The 18,145-nt window shown below is 35.7% G+C and overlaps 1 protein-coding gene across 1 annotated transcript in view; it reads left to right on the plus strand.

Moving 5' to 3' along the window:
• Nucleotides 1-1,448: 1,448 nt before the first annotated feature.
• LOC126890309 (uncharacterized) overlaps nt 1,449-18,145 on the plus strand; it is a 78,885-nt gene continuing 62,188 nt past the window's right edge. The window contains exon 1 of the mRNA XM_050659168.1: nt 1,449-2,644. Coding sequence (XP_050515125.1) covers nt 1,449-2,644 — 1,196 coding nt within the window. The remainder of the gene's footprint in view (nt 2,645-18,145) is intronic.

Here is an 18,145-nt window from a genome sequence, read left to right on the forward strand (position 1 = left end):
TAATAGTCTATTTGGACACTTTGAATTTGCAAACACTTACCCAGCTAGTGGATAGTGTAATGTTCTTGCTGGACCACTTTCACTATTTTTAAAACGATGCTAATTCACTATTTTGAGGTATTAGTACTCAACAAACAATGGCTGATGTTTACCATTTAGTGGGTCAACTGCACTCCTACATGCATAATTAACTTTATAATTGGTAAGGAAAGGTTTGTCAAATAAACACTTATTTAAAAGGAGAGAAACTCATGCTCATTTATTTTAAAATAAAATATAAAAATACATATTGAGAAATAAAATAAAAAGAATATATCTAACATAATACAAGGATTCAATAATATATTCTCAGAATAAATAAAAAAATTCCAGTTGAATGTAGAACAAGAGAAAGACACAAAATTACTTTCCAGTTTCGCTCTTGGATCTGCTAATGCACTTGGATCAAATATTAAGATGTCATAACTTGATAACTGTATTCTTGAAAAACAATATACATAATCTCCCTTCGAGAACCTGTACATTAGGAAAATGGGCAACTCTAAGTAGCATTCAATCTTTGTTGTTAACCCTTAAGTACTAACATCTTAAATCAATGGCGTAAACACTAATTAACCGCCCGACAGACAGGTTTAACATTTTAGTGGTAATTTTTGTTTTTGTTAAATATTTTAATGCAAAAAAATATCTCGATGACTTACTGAAAGTATTGATTATCTAAAAAACACAGTAATTAGTCTAGTTTTTCTGTATTTATTAAAATAAAAAACATTATAACAAGAATGGAAGGATTGTTTGTGTACCTCTTTACTCCTGAAAAAAGTGTGATAAAAATTAAACAAATTAAAGAATCTTAATAAAAATTTATAATCGAGTTAAACAAAGAGTAAGAAAAATGAAAAAAAAAGGTTTTTAAAAAATGTTAAAACAAAAAAAAACTGACAGGTACTCTATAGTTAGTACACTGTAGCAATGGTAGTCAGTGGCAACATTTTCATCACAAAATGATTTCACTGCACTTATGTCATCTTCTACCTCATCAAACCATTTCAAAAGAGCTTTCTCAGAGTGTTTATTCCCTTATTTGATGTTTTTTTACGAACTGGAACACATTATGTGTAATGACGAACTGGGCACAAACACTAACACCCCGTCTATTAGACGGAAATCACACTTTGAGCCTAAATATCTTTCGAATAACAACCTGCAGCAAATTGCCGAATTCAATACTACTAAAGAACAACCCAATTTAAAAAGTCATAAATGGGTGTAGTATAATTTAGTATTCTTTTGTCATTGTTTATTTTATTGATTAATTGTTTTGTCATTCAAATTAATTCTACGGTCACTACGGTTCACATAAACATAAGTTTTATGTGAATAAAAGCCTAATTTTGTAAAAGGCATTTTTACTACAATTTTATTCACATAAATATACCAAATATACAATGGAGAAGTACTTTAGACCTGATAAACTAGAGGCTGATCCAAACTCCCAAACTGCCGCCAAAGAATTTAAACACTGGTACGAAACATTTAAGAATTTTTTGGAAAGCAATAAATCTACAGAAAAATCGCTAGAAGATAAAGACAAGTACATGCTTTTAATCAATTTTGTCTCACATTCAGTATATGATTACATAAGCGAAGCAAAAACATACATTTCTGCTATCAAAATTTTGGAAGAATTGTATATTAAACCTACAAATGAGATTTACGCAAGACATATTCTAGCTACAAGAAAACAACAAATAAACGAATCTATAGATCAGTATGCTCAACAGTTAAAGCTTTTGGCTAAAAATTGTAATTTTAAAGCAGTTTCTTCAGAAGAAAATAAAAATTACTATATTCGTGATGCTTTTATTAATGGTCTCGTTCAATCTAATATACGTCAAAGATTACTAGAGTTTAGTTCTTTATCTTTGGACGAAGCATTATCTAAATCTAGATCTTTAGAAGATTCTCAAAAACAATCTGATACATATCATGCAGCATTAAATAATATAGCATCTTGTAGTCATCCAAATTCAGAACAAACTACTTTAGCTTCTGTTCAAACAAAACCTGGTCAGACTTGTTATTTTTGTGGACATCCAAGACATCCTCGATCTGTATGTCCAGCAAGGGCTGCGATTTACCAAAACTGTCATAAAATTGGACATTGGTTTAAAATGTGCATGCAATCAAAGAAAAGTCAAACGAGATCAACTTATGCATCTACAATGGTAATCGCTTCTTCAATGGAAACACCTCAATCGCTTTCAAAATGTATAGCCAAAGTAACAGTTAACCAAATTGATGCCAACGCTTTAATAGACACTGGAAGCTCAGATACTTTTTTAGATCATGAAATCGCTATTGAAAATAAGCTTAAAATTTTTCCAATACAAGGGGTCCAAGTTTCTATGGCATCTATGTCATTCTCAGCTAATATTCAAGGCTATTGTTTAATAAACATTCAGGTTGATAAAGAAAAATATGATCAAACAAAAGTTTTAGTTTTATCCAATCTTTGTACAGATGTGACTTTGGGTCAAGATATTATGAAACAACATGAAAGCTTAGAAGTTAAATTTGGAGGACCAAGAAGACCTCTTAAGATATGCTGTCTTACTGAAGCTAAAATTAAGCCACCTTCGTTGTTTGCTAATTTAACAGAAGATTGTCACCCTATTGCTACTAAATCTCGCAAGCATTCACAGGAAGATGAAGAATTTATTAAACAAGAAATAAAACGTCTCCTTAAAGAAGAAATTATTGAAGAAAGTAAATCACCTTAGAGGGCCCAAGTGTTGCTAACTAAAAACGAAAATCATAAACGTCGGATGGTAGTTGATTACTCTCAAACAATAAATAGATTCACATTACTTGATGCTTATCCGTTGCCGAATATTGATTCACTGGTGTCTAAGATAGCAAAATATAAAATTTTTAGCTCAATTGATTTAAAATACGCATATCATCAAATACCAATTTACGAATCTGACAAACCATTTACAGCTTTCGAGGCAAGTGGAGGCCTTTACCAATTCCGTCGTATTCCTTTTGGAGTTACCAATGGAGTATCATGCTTTCAGAGAGCCATTGATTCTATCATAAAAAAAGAAAATCTACAAGGTGTTTACGCTTATTTAGATGATGTAACAGTTGGTGGTGAGGATCAAGATAGACATGATTTAAATTTACAGAATTTTTTAAATGCTGTTAAAAAATATGGGTTAACTTTAAATCAAAATAAATGTCACTACAATCAAAAAATTATAAATATTTTGGGATATACAATAGAAAACTCTACAATGAAACCTGATCCAGACAGATTGAAGCCTCTACTAAATTTACCAGTTCCGAATGATTCTAAAAGTCTTCAGAGGGCACTTGGAATGTTTTCACATTACTCAAAATGGGTTAATAATTTTTCAGCAAAAATTAGAGGTCTTATAGATTGCAAGAAATTTCCATTAGGTCCTGACTTGGTATTTGCTTTTGAGGAGTTGAGAACTGATATAGCTAATGCACTTCTATGGACAATTGATGAAAAAGAAATTCTCATTGTTGAAACTGATGCTTCTGAATTTGCTATTGCTGCCACTCTGAGTCAATCTGGAAGACCCGTTACTTTTTTCTCACGTACCCTTACAGATTCTGAACGAAAACATTCTGCAATTGAAAAATAAGCATATGCTTGCGTTGAAGCATTGAAAAAATGGAGACACTATCTTTTAGGAAGACAATTCAAACTAATCACAGATCAGAAATCAGTTTCGTTCATGTTTAATACAAACCATACAAGTAAAATCAAAAATGAAAAAATTTCGCGTTGGCGTTTGGAGCTTTCTTGTTTTAAATATGATATTATCTATCGTCCAGGAAAGGCTAATGATGCAGCTGATGCACTATCAAGAATATGCAATAATATAAATAATACAAGCAAGTTATATCAATTACATTCAGATTTATCGCATCCTGGGATTACTCGTATGCACCATTTTGTAAAAATTCGAAATTTACCTTATTCTTTAGATGAAATTAAACACGTAATTACCTCTTGTCCAATCTGTGCAGAAATTAAACCCAGATTTTATAAGAAAGAAGATGATACACATTTAATTAAATCAACAGCTCCGTTCGAAAGATTGAATATTGACTTTAAAGGTCCAATACCCGGTTCTTCTAGAAATTCTTATATGCTTACAATCATTGATGAATTTTCAAGATTTCCATGGGCTTTTCCATGCTCAGATACATCCAGTCAGACAGTAATTGAATGTTTGAATCAAATGTTTTGTTTATATGGAATGCCGGCATATATACACATTCTGACAGGGGAACTAGCTTTACTTCACAAGAATTTATTAATTATCTACACTCTAAAGGAATATCTTCAAGTAGAACAACACCATATAACCCTGGAAGAAATGGTCAAGTCGAGAGATACAATGGAATTATATGGAAAGCAGTGAATCTAGCATTGAAAACCAAAAATTTAGACATCACTAAATGGGAGACTGTTCTACCAGATGCTCTGCACTCTATAAGAAGTTTACTGTGTACAGCAAACCAATTGTACACCTCATGAACGTTTGTTTACGTATCAGCGAAGATCAACTAGCGGAACTTCTATTCCATCATGGCTTAAAGATTCAGACAAAGTATTACTAAGAAAATTTGTACGAAAAAGTAAGTTTGATCCTTTAGTTGAAGAGGTTGATCTTTTAGAAGCCAATTCAGATTACGCCTTAATACAGTATCCAAACGGAAAGAAAAGTACAGTTTCAACGAAGCATTTAGCTCCTAGAGGTGACCTGAAATTATTGAATCAAGATAATGATGAAGATGAAAATGAAAGTCCAAATAATACACTAGAGAATTCCACTACTGAATCAATACCAGAGGACATATAGACAAGGCGAAAACGGCGGGTTCGAAGGGAAAAATATTCCCATGAGATTTTTTTGCATAATCATATTCGTGAGACATCCCAGAATAAGGTTCAAGAAGTCGCCCACGTGAAAAGTGGGCCAATTTTTTTTTAACAATTTTTTTTTAATCAAATTGCAAGAATCAATATTTTTGGCCCGAACAATTTTTTCTTTAATTTTTTGGACCATTCTGAACAAAAAAGATCTCTTATAATTTTTCTCTAAAGTTGATCGTTTTCGACTTATAAGCAATTTAAAATTGAAAAAAACGGAAAATGATGATTTTCAAGGCTTAATAACTCGGTTAAAAGTTATTATTATGAAAGTCAATATATGACTAAATCAAAGTTTAAAGCCCCCCCTACAAGATCCTGAAGAAATTTTTGTCATTATTTTATTACTAAGCTGTTATTTTTAAATAAAAATAATAAGCGCCATGCATGTGTGCGGCCACTGTAAATGCTGAGTGCGAGAGAGAAGCCATTCCAGCAGTCCAATTGTGCATCTTGCTCGCACTCACATTTACAACCGCGTCAATACGATCTAACCGCTCATAGTTTTTAATTAAAAATATCAGCTTAGTAGTAAATTAATGACACAGATTTCTTCAGGATCATGTAGCGGAGACTTTAAACTTTGATTTAGTCGCTTTCTGACTTTCATAATAATAATTTTTAACCGAGTTATTAAGTCTTAAAAATGGCCATTTTCGCGTTTTTCAAATTTTAAATTGCTTATAACTCGAAAAAGATCAACTTTAGAGAAAAATTATAAGAGACCTTCTTTGTCCAGAATGGCCCAAAAAACCTAAAAAAAATTAGTGCGGGCCAAAAATATTGATTTTTGCAATTTGATTAAAAAAAATTGTTAAAAAAAATTGGCCCACTTTTCACGTGGGCGACTTCTTGAACTTTATTCTGGGACGTCTCACGAATGTGATTATGCAAAAATATCTCATGGGAATATTTTTCCCAACGAACCCGCCGTTTCCGCCTTGTCTAATAGAAAATTTATCTATTCAAGAACCCAATCAAGTACCTGATGATAATCGTGAACCAAGATTGGAAAATTCAGATTTTCAATCTAGCCGTAAATCAGCTAGAACTAAAAATAAACCACGATATTTGCAAGATTTTGTTCAAAAATAGGGCCGGGTGAATGTAGTATAATTTAGTATTCTTTTGTCATTGTTTATTTTATTGATTAATTGTTTTGTCATTCAAATTAATTCTACTGTCAAGTTTTATGTGAATAAAAGCCTAATTTTGTAAAAGGCATTTTTACTACAATGGACGACCTTCAAAATTTTCTAGGAAAGGAAATGTCCCACTTTCGACAAGCGATGCCGTCTGAGAGACGGGGTGTTAGTATTTAAGGGTTAAGTTAATGCTCTGATGAAATTCAATATTAAAACTCCATTGGATTTTAGATATAATTTTATCACGAATTTGTATATTTTCCGGACGATTTTCTTCTTCAACACAATCAATAAACTCTAAAAATTCTTCAACTTCTTCATACATTTTTTATTGTAATTAGAAAAACGAAAAAATATGGACTGGAAGTCGAACTGAATTGGAAAAAAATTAATATTCAATCAAGATTCAAACATAAACAAACAAAGTTAGGTTAGAAACGCAGACTTAAGGTAGGTCTATCGACGACTTGAGACTCAGCTGTCATTAGTGTCATTTTTTGGCTCTTCAAGACCGCATTTCACGTTGAGAACGGTTTATGAAACACAAATTTGTTCAAGGTCGACCTTGAGCATCGACGCTGACTGAAGTACCGACTATGAATACGGGCCTTAAATTCAGGTGCTCAGTTTCCGTTAAGTGCACTAATTCACGGTCAAGTGAATGAAAGTATCTACACTCACAGACAAAAATATTGCATATTTTATTTTTGAAGTATATCTTTTTCCTTATAAAAAATTTTGTACTTTTTATTGCCAAATAAGTTGAGCTGGACTATCCTACGTATACTTATTGTCAATAAACTTGCATATTGCAGAGTCACAACTAATTTGTAGAGAAATTAATGAAATAGTCTGATTTTGCATTATAACGTTTAATTAGAAAAACAAACAATAACGACAATAGAACAATTTTTAAGGCAATATTGTAACAATTTAGTACCTAGTATTTCCTCCTCTAGCTCTAATGATTGCCTGCATCCTACTAGGCATGCCCCGCAGAATATCTTGGATGGTTTCTTGCGGAAGTCGATTCCATTCTATTCTTCCTGTGCAGCATTTCTTAATTCTGCAATTGAGTTTGGAGCTGGATTTCTTGCTCGTATACGTCTTTTTAGGATGTCCCATATATGTTCTATGGGACTTGCATCAGGGCTCATTGGTAGCCAGTCTAGAGCCTCAACCCCAACATCTTCAAGATATTGTATGACTGTCCCTGGGGTATGTGCACGGGCATTATAATGCATTAGCACAAAGTTATCATGCCCAATGAAGCCGGCATAAGGAAAAACATGCTCTTCAAGGATGTTCCTTATGTACCAGTCAGCATTCATTCGAATATTCACCTCAATAAGCTCCGTACGACTCTCCCAACTAATGCCACCCCATAGCATTATGGAACCGCCACCAAAACTGACATTTTGTACAAGATTACATTCTGCGCAACGTTCCCCAGACCTTCTGTATACTCGATCACTTCCATCTGGCTTCCATAATTATATCCTCGTTTCATCTGTGAAAAGAACTCTGCTCCATTGATGTTCGCTCCAGTTAACGAGGGCTCTTGCAAAGTGCAACCTTTGAGTTTTATGTCGTGGTAGAAGAAGTGGAAGTCTGGCAGGCCGTTTTGGATTCAAACCAACCTCTTTAAGTCTTTGAGTCAACAGTTTTGACACTTACATTAACTTGTCTTGTGATCATTAATTCATTTTTGAGATAAGGAGCTGTAAGTGCACGATTTCGCAAAGATTTAAATCTTTAATATTGGTCATCTCTTGGCGTTGTTCATCTTTTTCGTCCTTGACCAGGTCGCCGTTTGTATTCCCCAGTCTCATTGTATCGCTTTACTATACGAGAAACAGTCGACTGATGGATATTTGCTATCCACGCAATATCTTCTTTTCTGTAACCCTCATTTCTTAAAGTAACAATTCTAGCACACACTAACTCGCTTAAATGTGGCATATCAGCAAGAAAACTGCAGAATCGAAAAATAAAACTGTCCAACTGACAGAAGTATTCTAACTGACATTTCTACAAAACACGAATTGTCAAGTCGCCAAAGCACACTTTCCATACTATGCAATCTTTGTTAATTTGTTACATTATTGCATATTCGGTTATACACGAGCGGGACACCCTCAAAAAGCGCTTAGTTTTCGAGATACTTACCACGGAGGGCCGAAGGGCTAAGTTTATTCATACTCTATATTTTCGAGGGTGATGAAAACGAAAATGAGGTTTACTTTGAATTTTATGTGGGGGAACATTGTCAAAATCGCAATTTTAACCTAAAAATAAAAAAAATTAAATCACGTTTTTTGCGTTTACCTCGCTACAACTCTGTTCCATTTTAATATTTTTTTCTGAAATTTTTACAGTATAAATATAGCTCTAATTTTTCTGAAGACAACGGTACCTGTTTCACGCTTTTATTCTTATCCGGATAAAGGTTATGAATTTTTCAATGGAAAAGGTGTGGATTTGTGCATTGCAAAGTTTAATTGCAAAAGTTGTGTGACGAAGTTTAAAATTTAGCTTTTTAATTACGTTTGTGTTAAAATAAAGAGTACAAAGAAGTTTCTGGAAAGTTTTAGACCAAAATGTTTTATAGAAAAAAAATGGTGCAACTTTTAATGTCAACATTAGACGCTTTGCGATAACGCTTATTTTTCGAGGTACTGACCATGGGTGGAGAATGGCTAATTTTGGTCTTAGATTATGTTTTTGACCGTGATGAAAACGAAAATAAAATTTATTTTAAGTTTTAGGAGGGGAATATTGTCAAAATTGTAATTGCACCCTAAAAATAAAAAAAAATAAATCACGTTTTTTTGCTTTTAGCTCGCTACAACTCTGGTCCGTTTTAATATTTTTTTCTAAAGTTTCTACACTGTATATCACTCACTTTTTTTGAAGACAATGGTTTTTACTTTAAGATATTAGTCTTATTCTAGTAAAAGTTATGAATCTTTTAAAGTACAAGGTGCAGATTCGTGAGTTGCAAAGTTTAATCGCATAATTTGTCTGACAAAATTTGAAATATAGATTTTAAATTAAATTGAAAAATAAAACATAAGTACAAAAAATTTTTCTGGAAAGTTTTGGATTAAAATGTTTTATAGAAAACAAATTGTGCAACGTTTAACATCTACGTTATAAATCCCCAAAATAACGCTAATTTTTCGAGATACTGATCATTGGTGGTGAATGGATAATTTTGGTCTTAATTTATGTTTTTGATAGTGCCGAAAACGAAAATCAAGTTTATTTTGAATTTTAGGTGGGAGAAAATTGTCAAAATCGCAATTTTGCCCTAAAAATAAAAATAAGTTAAACCACGTTTTTCTTAAAATTAAAAGTTGCACCATATTTTTTCTATAACACATTTAGACCTAAAACTCCCCATAAAACTTCTTTGAACTCTATGGTTTAACATAAATGTAATCAAATACATAAATTTTAAATTTTATCACTTAATTTTTGTGATTTAACTCTGCAATTCACGAATCTGCACCTTTAATTTTTTAAAATTCATAACTTTTACAAAAAAAAACTGAAAGACTACAGTTACCTTCATAGTCTTCACAAAGGTAAGAAATTTATCCCGTAGAAATTTAAAAAAAAAATATTAAAATGGAACAGGGTTGTAGAGAGTTAAACGTAAAAATTCGTGACTTCACTTTTTTTTTTTCATTTTTTAAAAGAGCGATTTTGACAATGTTCCGTCACATAAAATTCAAAATAAACCTCTTTTTCATTGTCAGCACCATCGAAAACATAAAATAAGATCAAAATTAGCCATTCATCTCCCATGGTCAGTATGTCGAAAAATAAGCGCTATTTTGGGGACGTATAACGTCTATATTAAAAGTGGCGCAATTTTTGTTCTATTAACCATTTGTAACTAAAACTTTCCAAAAAACTTCTTTGTACTCTATATTTTAACATAAATGTAATTAATAAGATAAATTTTAAATTTTGCGTCTTAACTTTTGCGATTAAACTTTGCAATTCAAGAATCTGTACCTTGTACTTTAAAAAATTCATAACTTTTACTAGAATAACAGTAAAATCTTAAAGCAGATGCCGTTTTCTTCAAAAAAATTAGTAACATACAGTGTATAAACCTTAGATAAAAATATTAAAATCGACCAGAGTTGTAGCGAGTTAAACGCAAAAAAACGTGATTTAATTTTTTTTATTTTTAGGGTACAATTACAATTTTGACAATATTCCCCCACCTAAAATTTTAAATAAATTTCATTTTCGTTTTCAGCACTAAGCAAGCAAGCAATTTGATTCAACCCGACCTGTGGGATGTGTCCACCCTATCGAAAAAGTACATTCGGGTGTAACAATTCATTGGAGCGAGGTGTTTTGACCCGAGTATGAACAGGGATCACCCCACCTCGCTCCAATGCCCCAGGCCATCCCTTTCCCCCCCCCATAGCACGCTGATGCGCGATGGGGGCACAACTATCGTAGCCAAGTGCTCTTCACAATGGAATCCTGGGTAATAAGATTCCATGTGGTACCCTAATCGAATGCAAAAAACTAGGCCAGCGTGAAGCGCTCTATGCCTTTATCTTCTTACTTACTTATCCGCGGAAACTAAAATTGCTTGCTTGGGCCCCAAGTCATTGTACCGAGCCCCATTGAGCTCTGTCCAATGACTTGTTGCTCGAGTTTTTTTGAGTGTTTTTTGGTTTTTTATTTTTTTTGGGGGCTTACGCCTTTTTTGTATTTTATATATTTTTTTGGGGGCTTACGCCCTTCTGTAATTTTCTATTACTGTCTTACCTTGAGGTGATCGTGGTATTGAACCTACGTGTGTTACGTTATCTTCGGCACTTGTTGTTTTCGAGCTACGAACCGTTCACTGTTTTCACTATTTTTCCCATTTCACAATATTTGCTGTTTTGGACGTTTGTGTTTCCATCGGTGGAACGCATCGTACCCTAGCATCTCTCGCAGTATGTGACTTGGGTGGTGCTCCAGTTCCGCGAATTTGACCCTTGCCTTGTCTGTCATCATTTCGGTGACTCTCACCTGTTGAAGTTCTCTGAACAGGAATCTTTCTGCTACGTATCTTGGGACTCTGGCTGCTTCTCTTAAGCTGCTGTTATGGACCGCTTGTATCTTCTTTTTGTGGGTGTTACATACTTGTCCCCATGCGAGAGATGCGTATGTCAATACCGGTAATATTATGCTGTTTATTAATCTTAACCTTGTTTTTAGTCTTAGTTTACTTTTTCTTCCTGTGAGTCCTCTTAATGTTGCTCTCGCTATGTTGGCCTTCTGGACTGTGGCTTCTACATGTTTTTGGAAGGTTAATCCTTTGTCCATGATGACACCTAGGTATTTAGCTTCATTTTTCCACTCGATGGGGGTGTTCTGCACTGTCAGCTGTTCTTCTGGCTGTTGTCTTCCCTTCTTGTATAGTACCGCTTGCGTCTTTTCTGAGTTTATGGCTATCTTCCATTTTATACTCCATTCCTCGATGTCTTCTAACGCTGTTTGCAGGTTGGTCACTGCTATGTCTACATTTCTGTGTTTGGCCGCTATCGCTGTATCATCGGCGTAGAGGCTCATTAGGGTCCCTGGTGTTCTAGGTACGTCAGCGGTGTATATTGTGTATAGCAGAGGTGACAGGACCGCTCCCTGTGGCACTCCAGCTTCCGGGCTCCCGAGCTCGGACAGGACTTGTCCTATCCGAACCCTGAAACTCCGGTCGCCCAAGTACGAAGAGATCAGTCTCGTCATCGCCCCGCTGTACCCATATCCTCGCATTTTATAAATGAGCCCCTTATGCCATACTCTGTCGAAAGCTTTGCTTACGTCCAGGAATGCCGCTCCAGTGTACTGCTTATCATTGAAACCAGCTGCTATGTACTCAGTTAGTCTGAGTACTTGTAGCTCACTGGAGTGCTCTGCTCTAAATCCAAATTGAGCTTCAGGGATTATCTCTAATCTATTTGTTTCCGCTTGCAGTCTGCTGAGGATGATTCTTTCCACTATCTTGCTGATAGCTGGGAGTAAGCTGATTGGCCTGTAGTTCTGCGGGAACGTGTGGTTTTTGCCAGGTTTTGGGATCATGATGACATGGGCCTCTTTCCATCTGTTTGGGAATCTTTTATATCTGAGTATAGCGTTCACTATGTTTGTAAAATACACTATAGCTTTTCTGGGAAGGTATTTCAGAGCTCTATTTGATATTTGGTCTAGACCAGGCGCTTTTCTCGGAGAACTGTTTCTTATATGTTCGTTAATTTCTTCCGGTGATGTTGGGGGAATAATGTCTTCCGGATCCTCTGGTATCGTTTTCAGCACTATGAAAAACATAATCTAAGATCAAAATTGGCCAATTACCACACATGGTCAGTATCTCGAAAAATAACCGTTATATCGGGGATTTCTAATGTCGATAATAAAAGTTGCACTATTTTTTTTTTCTATAAAACATTTTGATCAAAAATTTTCAAGAAAACTTCTTTGCACTCTCTACTTTAACATAAACGTGATTAAAAAGATAAATTTTAAATTTCGTCACTCCACTTTTGCGATTAAGCTTTGCAATGCACAAATCCGTGCCTTTCCCTTTGAAAAAATTATAACCTTTATCAGAATAAGAATTAAAGCTCAAAACAAGTACCGTTGTCTTCAGAAATGTTAGTGATATACACTGTAAAAATTTTAGAAAAAATATTAAAATTTCACAGAGTTGTAGCGAGGTAAACGCAAAAAACGTGATTTTTTTTATTTTTAGGTTAAAATTGCGATTTTGACAATGTTCTCCCACATATAATTCAAAATAAACCTCATTTTAGGTTTCAGCACACTCGAAAATATAAAGTATGAATAAAACACGGAGGGCCCCTCGGCCCTCCGTGGTCAGTACCTGGTCATTTTAGGGGTATCTCCCGCTCGGCTCTTATGTATAAAGGCTATTTTTAACCATTTATTTAATGTCTGGCTAATTGGCTCGGCCAAGGCCATCAAATTCACAAAAAAAACATTTATTTATCTCTAATAAATTAAAATACATCAAATAAATAAATAGATATATAAATAAATAAAAAAAATTATTAACATTTGAAATTTAAAAAATAAACAAACAGTAACGATTGATGATAAAATATGCAATGTTTTTGTCCGTGAGTATATTATTGAAAGAAGAGAGACTCATTTTCAATGTGTTGCTAGAGCGACACAAGAATTATCACGTTTTCATGAATGATTCTGACTTATCCAATACCAACATATCTGCAGTTCCACCTTATCGTTAGAAAACTACTGAATAGTGGCGGAGATTTAGGGGGGTGGATAGGGAAATTACCCCCATAACACGGTCCAGAATTAAAGACACATTGTTTAAAATTGATTATTACACGTTGAAATCTGTTAGCTTATGCAACTTACTATAGACAGACAAATTCAGCCCAATTAACTCGACAGTTAGGAAAATTAAGTGAACTTATTGCACATGTCATTTCCTATGTCTTTTTATTTTATATAAAATGATGAACACGCTGCTGATATGAGCACATTGTAGAAATGTTAGGGTATAGGAAGTCTAATGCTCACAATCTTATTGAAAGTTTTTATTAAAACAGTTTTCAGGCGACCGGTTTCGGCGTTTACAGTTTATACGCCATCATTAGGTCTTTTAAGAAACTGAATAAGCTAAAATAAAGCTGAATTTTAGCTTATTGAGTTTCTTAAAAGGCCTGATGATGGCGTATAAACTGTAAACGCCGAAACCGGTCGCCTGAAAATTGTTTTAATAAAAACCTTCAATAAGATTGTGAGCATTAGATTTCCTATACTCTAACATTTCTATTTTATATACTTTGGGGTTGGTGTTTTATTGAAAGTCGCCACCTCCCCCAAGGCAAATGTTTTGCCACCTCTACTGAAGCATCCTGATAGGTCGTTCGTTAACACGACATATTTGATGCTTCTAATTGAAATCAGAAAAATCTTAAAGGCGCAGACAGAATAACATCAGCCTACGTTAGACCGCAAGACCCATTAATGGACAATGACCTAGATGCGTTCCTAAACATCGCCGAAACATCGATAATAATAGGAGACCTAAATGCAAGATCCTCCAACTGGAACGGTAGAGCTACGAATAGAAACGGACGACTACTAAATAGCTACATAGAAAATAACGAGGACAGAGTGGCAATGGGCCCAGAAGAACCAACACATTTCCCAGGAAATGGACTTCCCACCCACATTGCCATCGTTGTGGCTAAAAACCTAGAACTACAAGCAGAACTAATCGCCCTAAACGAAGGAACAACAGACCACAACCCTATTCTACTAGAACTAGGAATATGGGAAGAAACAAACCCGCCGAAAAGAATAAAAAAGGAACTAAAGTGGACAAATTATAAAAGATTAGTGAGTGAAGGAATACATATAGTGCCAGTTATAAATATCCCACAACAAATAGAAAAAAAAAGTCCTAGAGCTAGAAAATATCATCCTAGAAGCAATTAGAAATAGCACAACAGAAGAAGAAGTCGAGATCCACACGGGAAGGCTCAAAGACATACCACTAGAAGTACAAGACCTGATAAGGGAAAAGAACAGAGAGAAGCAAATAGCCAGAAGAACAATAAACCGAGTAGACAAAACCTGGGCAAACACATTAAACAGAGAGGTGAACACGGCTCTTCGACAACACCGCAGCGAAAAATGGGACAACTATGTACAAGAGATGGAAGAACTAGACTCAAACATGAAAAACGTTAGGAAGCTCCAGAAAATGATAAGAAGCGACAGAAAACCCATCCCCCCATTACATGGAGAAAACGGCATGGTATACACCATAGAAGAAAAATTAGAGGTGATGAGGTCAACACTCGAAAGAGAATGCAGATTAAACTACCACGCAGACGAGGACGTAGAATTCATGGAAGAAGTCGAAGAGCAAAAAGAAATACCAGACGATCCAGAAGACATCATTCCCCCAACATCACCGGAAGAAGTAAACGAACATATAAAAAACAGTTCACCGAAAAAAGCGCCTGGTCTAGATGAAATAACAAATAGAGCCCCAAAATACCTGCCCATAAGAGCTATAGTGTATTTTACAAACATAGTGAATGCGATACTAAGATATAAAATATTGCCAAACAGATGGAAAGAGGCCCATGTCATTATGATTCCAAAACCTGGCAAGAACCACACATTCCCGCAGAACTACAGGCCAATCAGTTTACTCCCAGCAATCAGCAAGATAGTGGAAAGAATCATCCTCAGCAGACTGCAAGCGGAAACAAATAGACTAGAGATAATCCCTGAAGCTCAATTCGGATTTAGAGCATAGCACTCCAGCGAGCTACAAGTACTCAAACTAACTGAGTATATAGCAGCTGGATTCAATGACAAGCAGTACACTGGAGCAGCATTCCTGGACGTAAGCAAAGCTTTCGACAGAGTATGGCATAAGGGGCTCATATATAAAATGCGAGGTTATGGGTACAGCGGGGCGATGACAAGGCTGATCTCTTCGTACTTGGGCGGCCGGAGTTTCAGGGTTCGGATAGGACAAGTCCTGTCCGAGATCGGGAGCCCGGAGGCTGGAGTACCACAGGGAGCAGTCCTGCCACCCTCTGCTGTACACAATATACACCTCAGACGTACCTAGAACACCAGGCACCCTCATGAGCCTCTACGCCGACGACACAGCGATAGCGGCCAAACACAGAAACGTAGACATAGCAGTGACCAAACTGCAAACAGCATTAGATGACATCGAAGAATGGAGTGTAAAGTGGAAAATAGCCATCAACTCCGAAAAGACGCAAGCGGTACTGTACAAGAAAGGAAAACAGCAACCAGAAGAACAACTGACGGTGCAGAACAACCCCATCGAATGGAAAGACGAAGCCAAATTCCTAGCAGTCATCATGGACAAAGGATTAACCTTCCAAAAACACGTAGAAACCACAGTTCAGAAGGCTAACATGGCGAGAGCAACATTAAGAGGACACACAGGCAAGAAAATAAATTAAGACTAAAAACGAGGTTAAGATTAATAAACAGCATAATATTACCGGTATTAACATACGCATCGCTCGCATGGGGATATGTATGCAAAACACACAAAAAGAAGATTCAAGCGGCACACAACAGCAGCCTAAGAGAAGCAGCCAAAGTCCCGAGGTACGTCGCAGAACGATTCCTGTTCAGAGAACTACAACAGGTGAGAGTCACCGAAATGATGACAGACAAGATAAGGGTCAAATTTGCAGAGCTGGAACACCACCCAAGCCCCATACTGCGAGAGATGCTAGGGTATGACGCTTTCCACCGATGGAAGCACAAACGTCCTAAAAACAGCAAATAGTGGAATAAAGTAAAGAAAATAAAGAGAAACATAAAGTGAAAGTAAAGTGATAAAGAAGTAAAACAGAAAAATAGTAGATATTTCGTAGCTCGAAACACCAACTGCCGAAGAAACACGAAATCACAAGCGTAGGTCTAACATCACGATCAGGTAAAGTTAGCCCTTAAGAAAATAGAAGAAAAGGCGCAAGCCACCAAAAAAATATAAAAACCAAAAAAAGGCGCAAGCCACCAAAAAAAACACAAAAAACATAAAAAACAAAAAATACTTGAGCACCAATTCATTGGACTGAGCTCAGTGGGGCTTGGTACAATAACTTGGGGCCCAAGCAAGCAATTTTAGTTCCGCGGATAAGTAATTAGAAGATAAAGGCATAGAGCGCTTCACTCTATCCTAGTTTTGAATAATTCGATTAGGGCACCACATTGGAATCTTATTACCCAGGATTTCATTCTGAAGAGCATTTGGCTGATAGTTGTGCTCCCATCGCGCATCACCGTGCTATGGGGGGAAAGGGATGGCCTGGGGCATTGGAGCGAGGTGGGGGATCCCTGTTTTTACTCGGGTCAAAACACCTCGCCCCAATGAATTGTTACACCCGAATGTATTTTTTCGATAGGGTGGACATCTCCCACAGGTCGGGTTGAATCAAATTGCTTGCTTGCTTGCAGAAAAATCTTAACTTACGGAGAATAGAAAATGACATAAACCCGAATTTCCCATAGAAGATTTTAACTAATGTTTCGCGTTTACCTACTACCATGTATGTACTTTGTTTTTTCTTGTCATATTGAGATCAAGTCCAATTTCTCTACTCATATCTGAGTACTGGAAATTTTTCTTTGCAAATCGTCTAAGCTATATGATGCACACAGTGCAACCGTTGAGCATTTTTAGATTATTATATCAATAAAAACAACAACATGAATTATTCGGGTTAACAAGCAAACTTGTAGGGGTACACATTACACAACCTACCTCTATATTTGGCTAAACGGCGCTACATATTTCGTAAAGCCATCCCATAAGCACAATGGAAATACGAATGCAAAGATTGCATTTATCTCAAAACTTCGTTTTTGCGGTTAGGCCACTATTGCTCTGAGTGCCTCATTTGCAAAAACTGCTACTTCGTCGGCATATCTAATGATTTTTAAAGGCACTCTAATCTACATGCGTAAAAACGTGAGATGTCTTGTTCTGGTCTAGCAGCACTTATTGTGGTCGTTCTTCAATTTTCTGAAGGCGCTTCAGTAGCAGTGGCGGAACATTTGCCTTGGGAAAGGGGGTGACTTCCATAAAACACCAACCCCGAAATATATAAAATAGATAAACCCAAACTACAAGACAATGCATGTGCAATAAGTTCAATTAATTTTCCTAACTGTCGAGTTAATTGGGTTGAATTTGTCTGTCTGTAGTAAGTTTTATGTCAGCTAATACATTTTTTATGTATCAACACTTTTTTCTTCAATTCTGGACAGTGTTACGGGGGAATTGCCCTATTCCCCCTAGATCCGCCATTGTTCAGTAGTTTTCTAAAGATAAGGCGGAACTGCAGCTATGCTGGTATTGGCTAAGTCTGAACTTTTCATGAAAACATGATATTTCTTATGTCGCTGTAGCCACACATTTTCTATTGCACTTCTTCAGTTTTATGAG

This window comes from Diabrotica virgifera, chromosome 8 (assembly GCF_917563875.1).
Source record: "Diabrotica virgifera virgifera chromosome 8, PGI_DIABVI_V3a".
Classification (NCBI taxonomy): Eukaryota; Metazoa; Arthropoda; class Insecta; order Coleoptera; family Chrysomelidae; genus Diabrotica; species Diabrotica virgifera.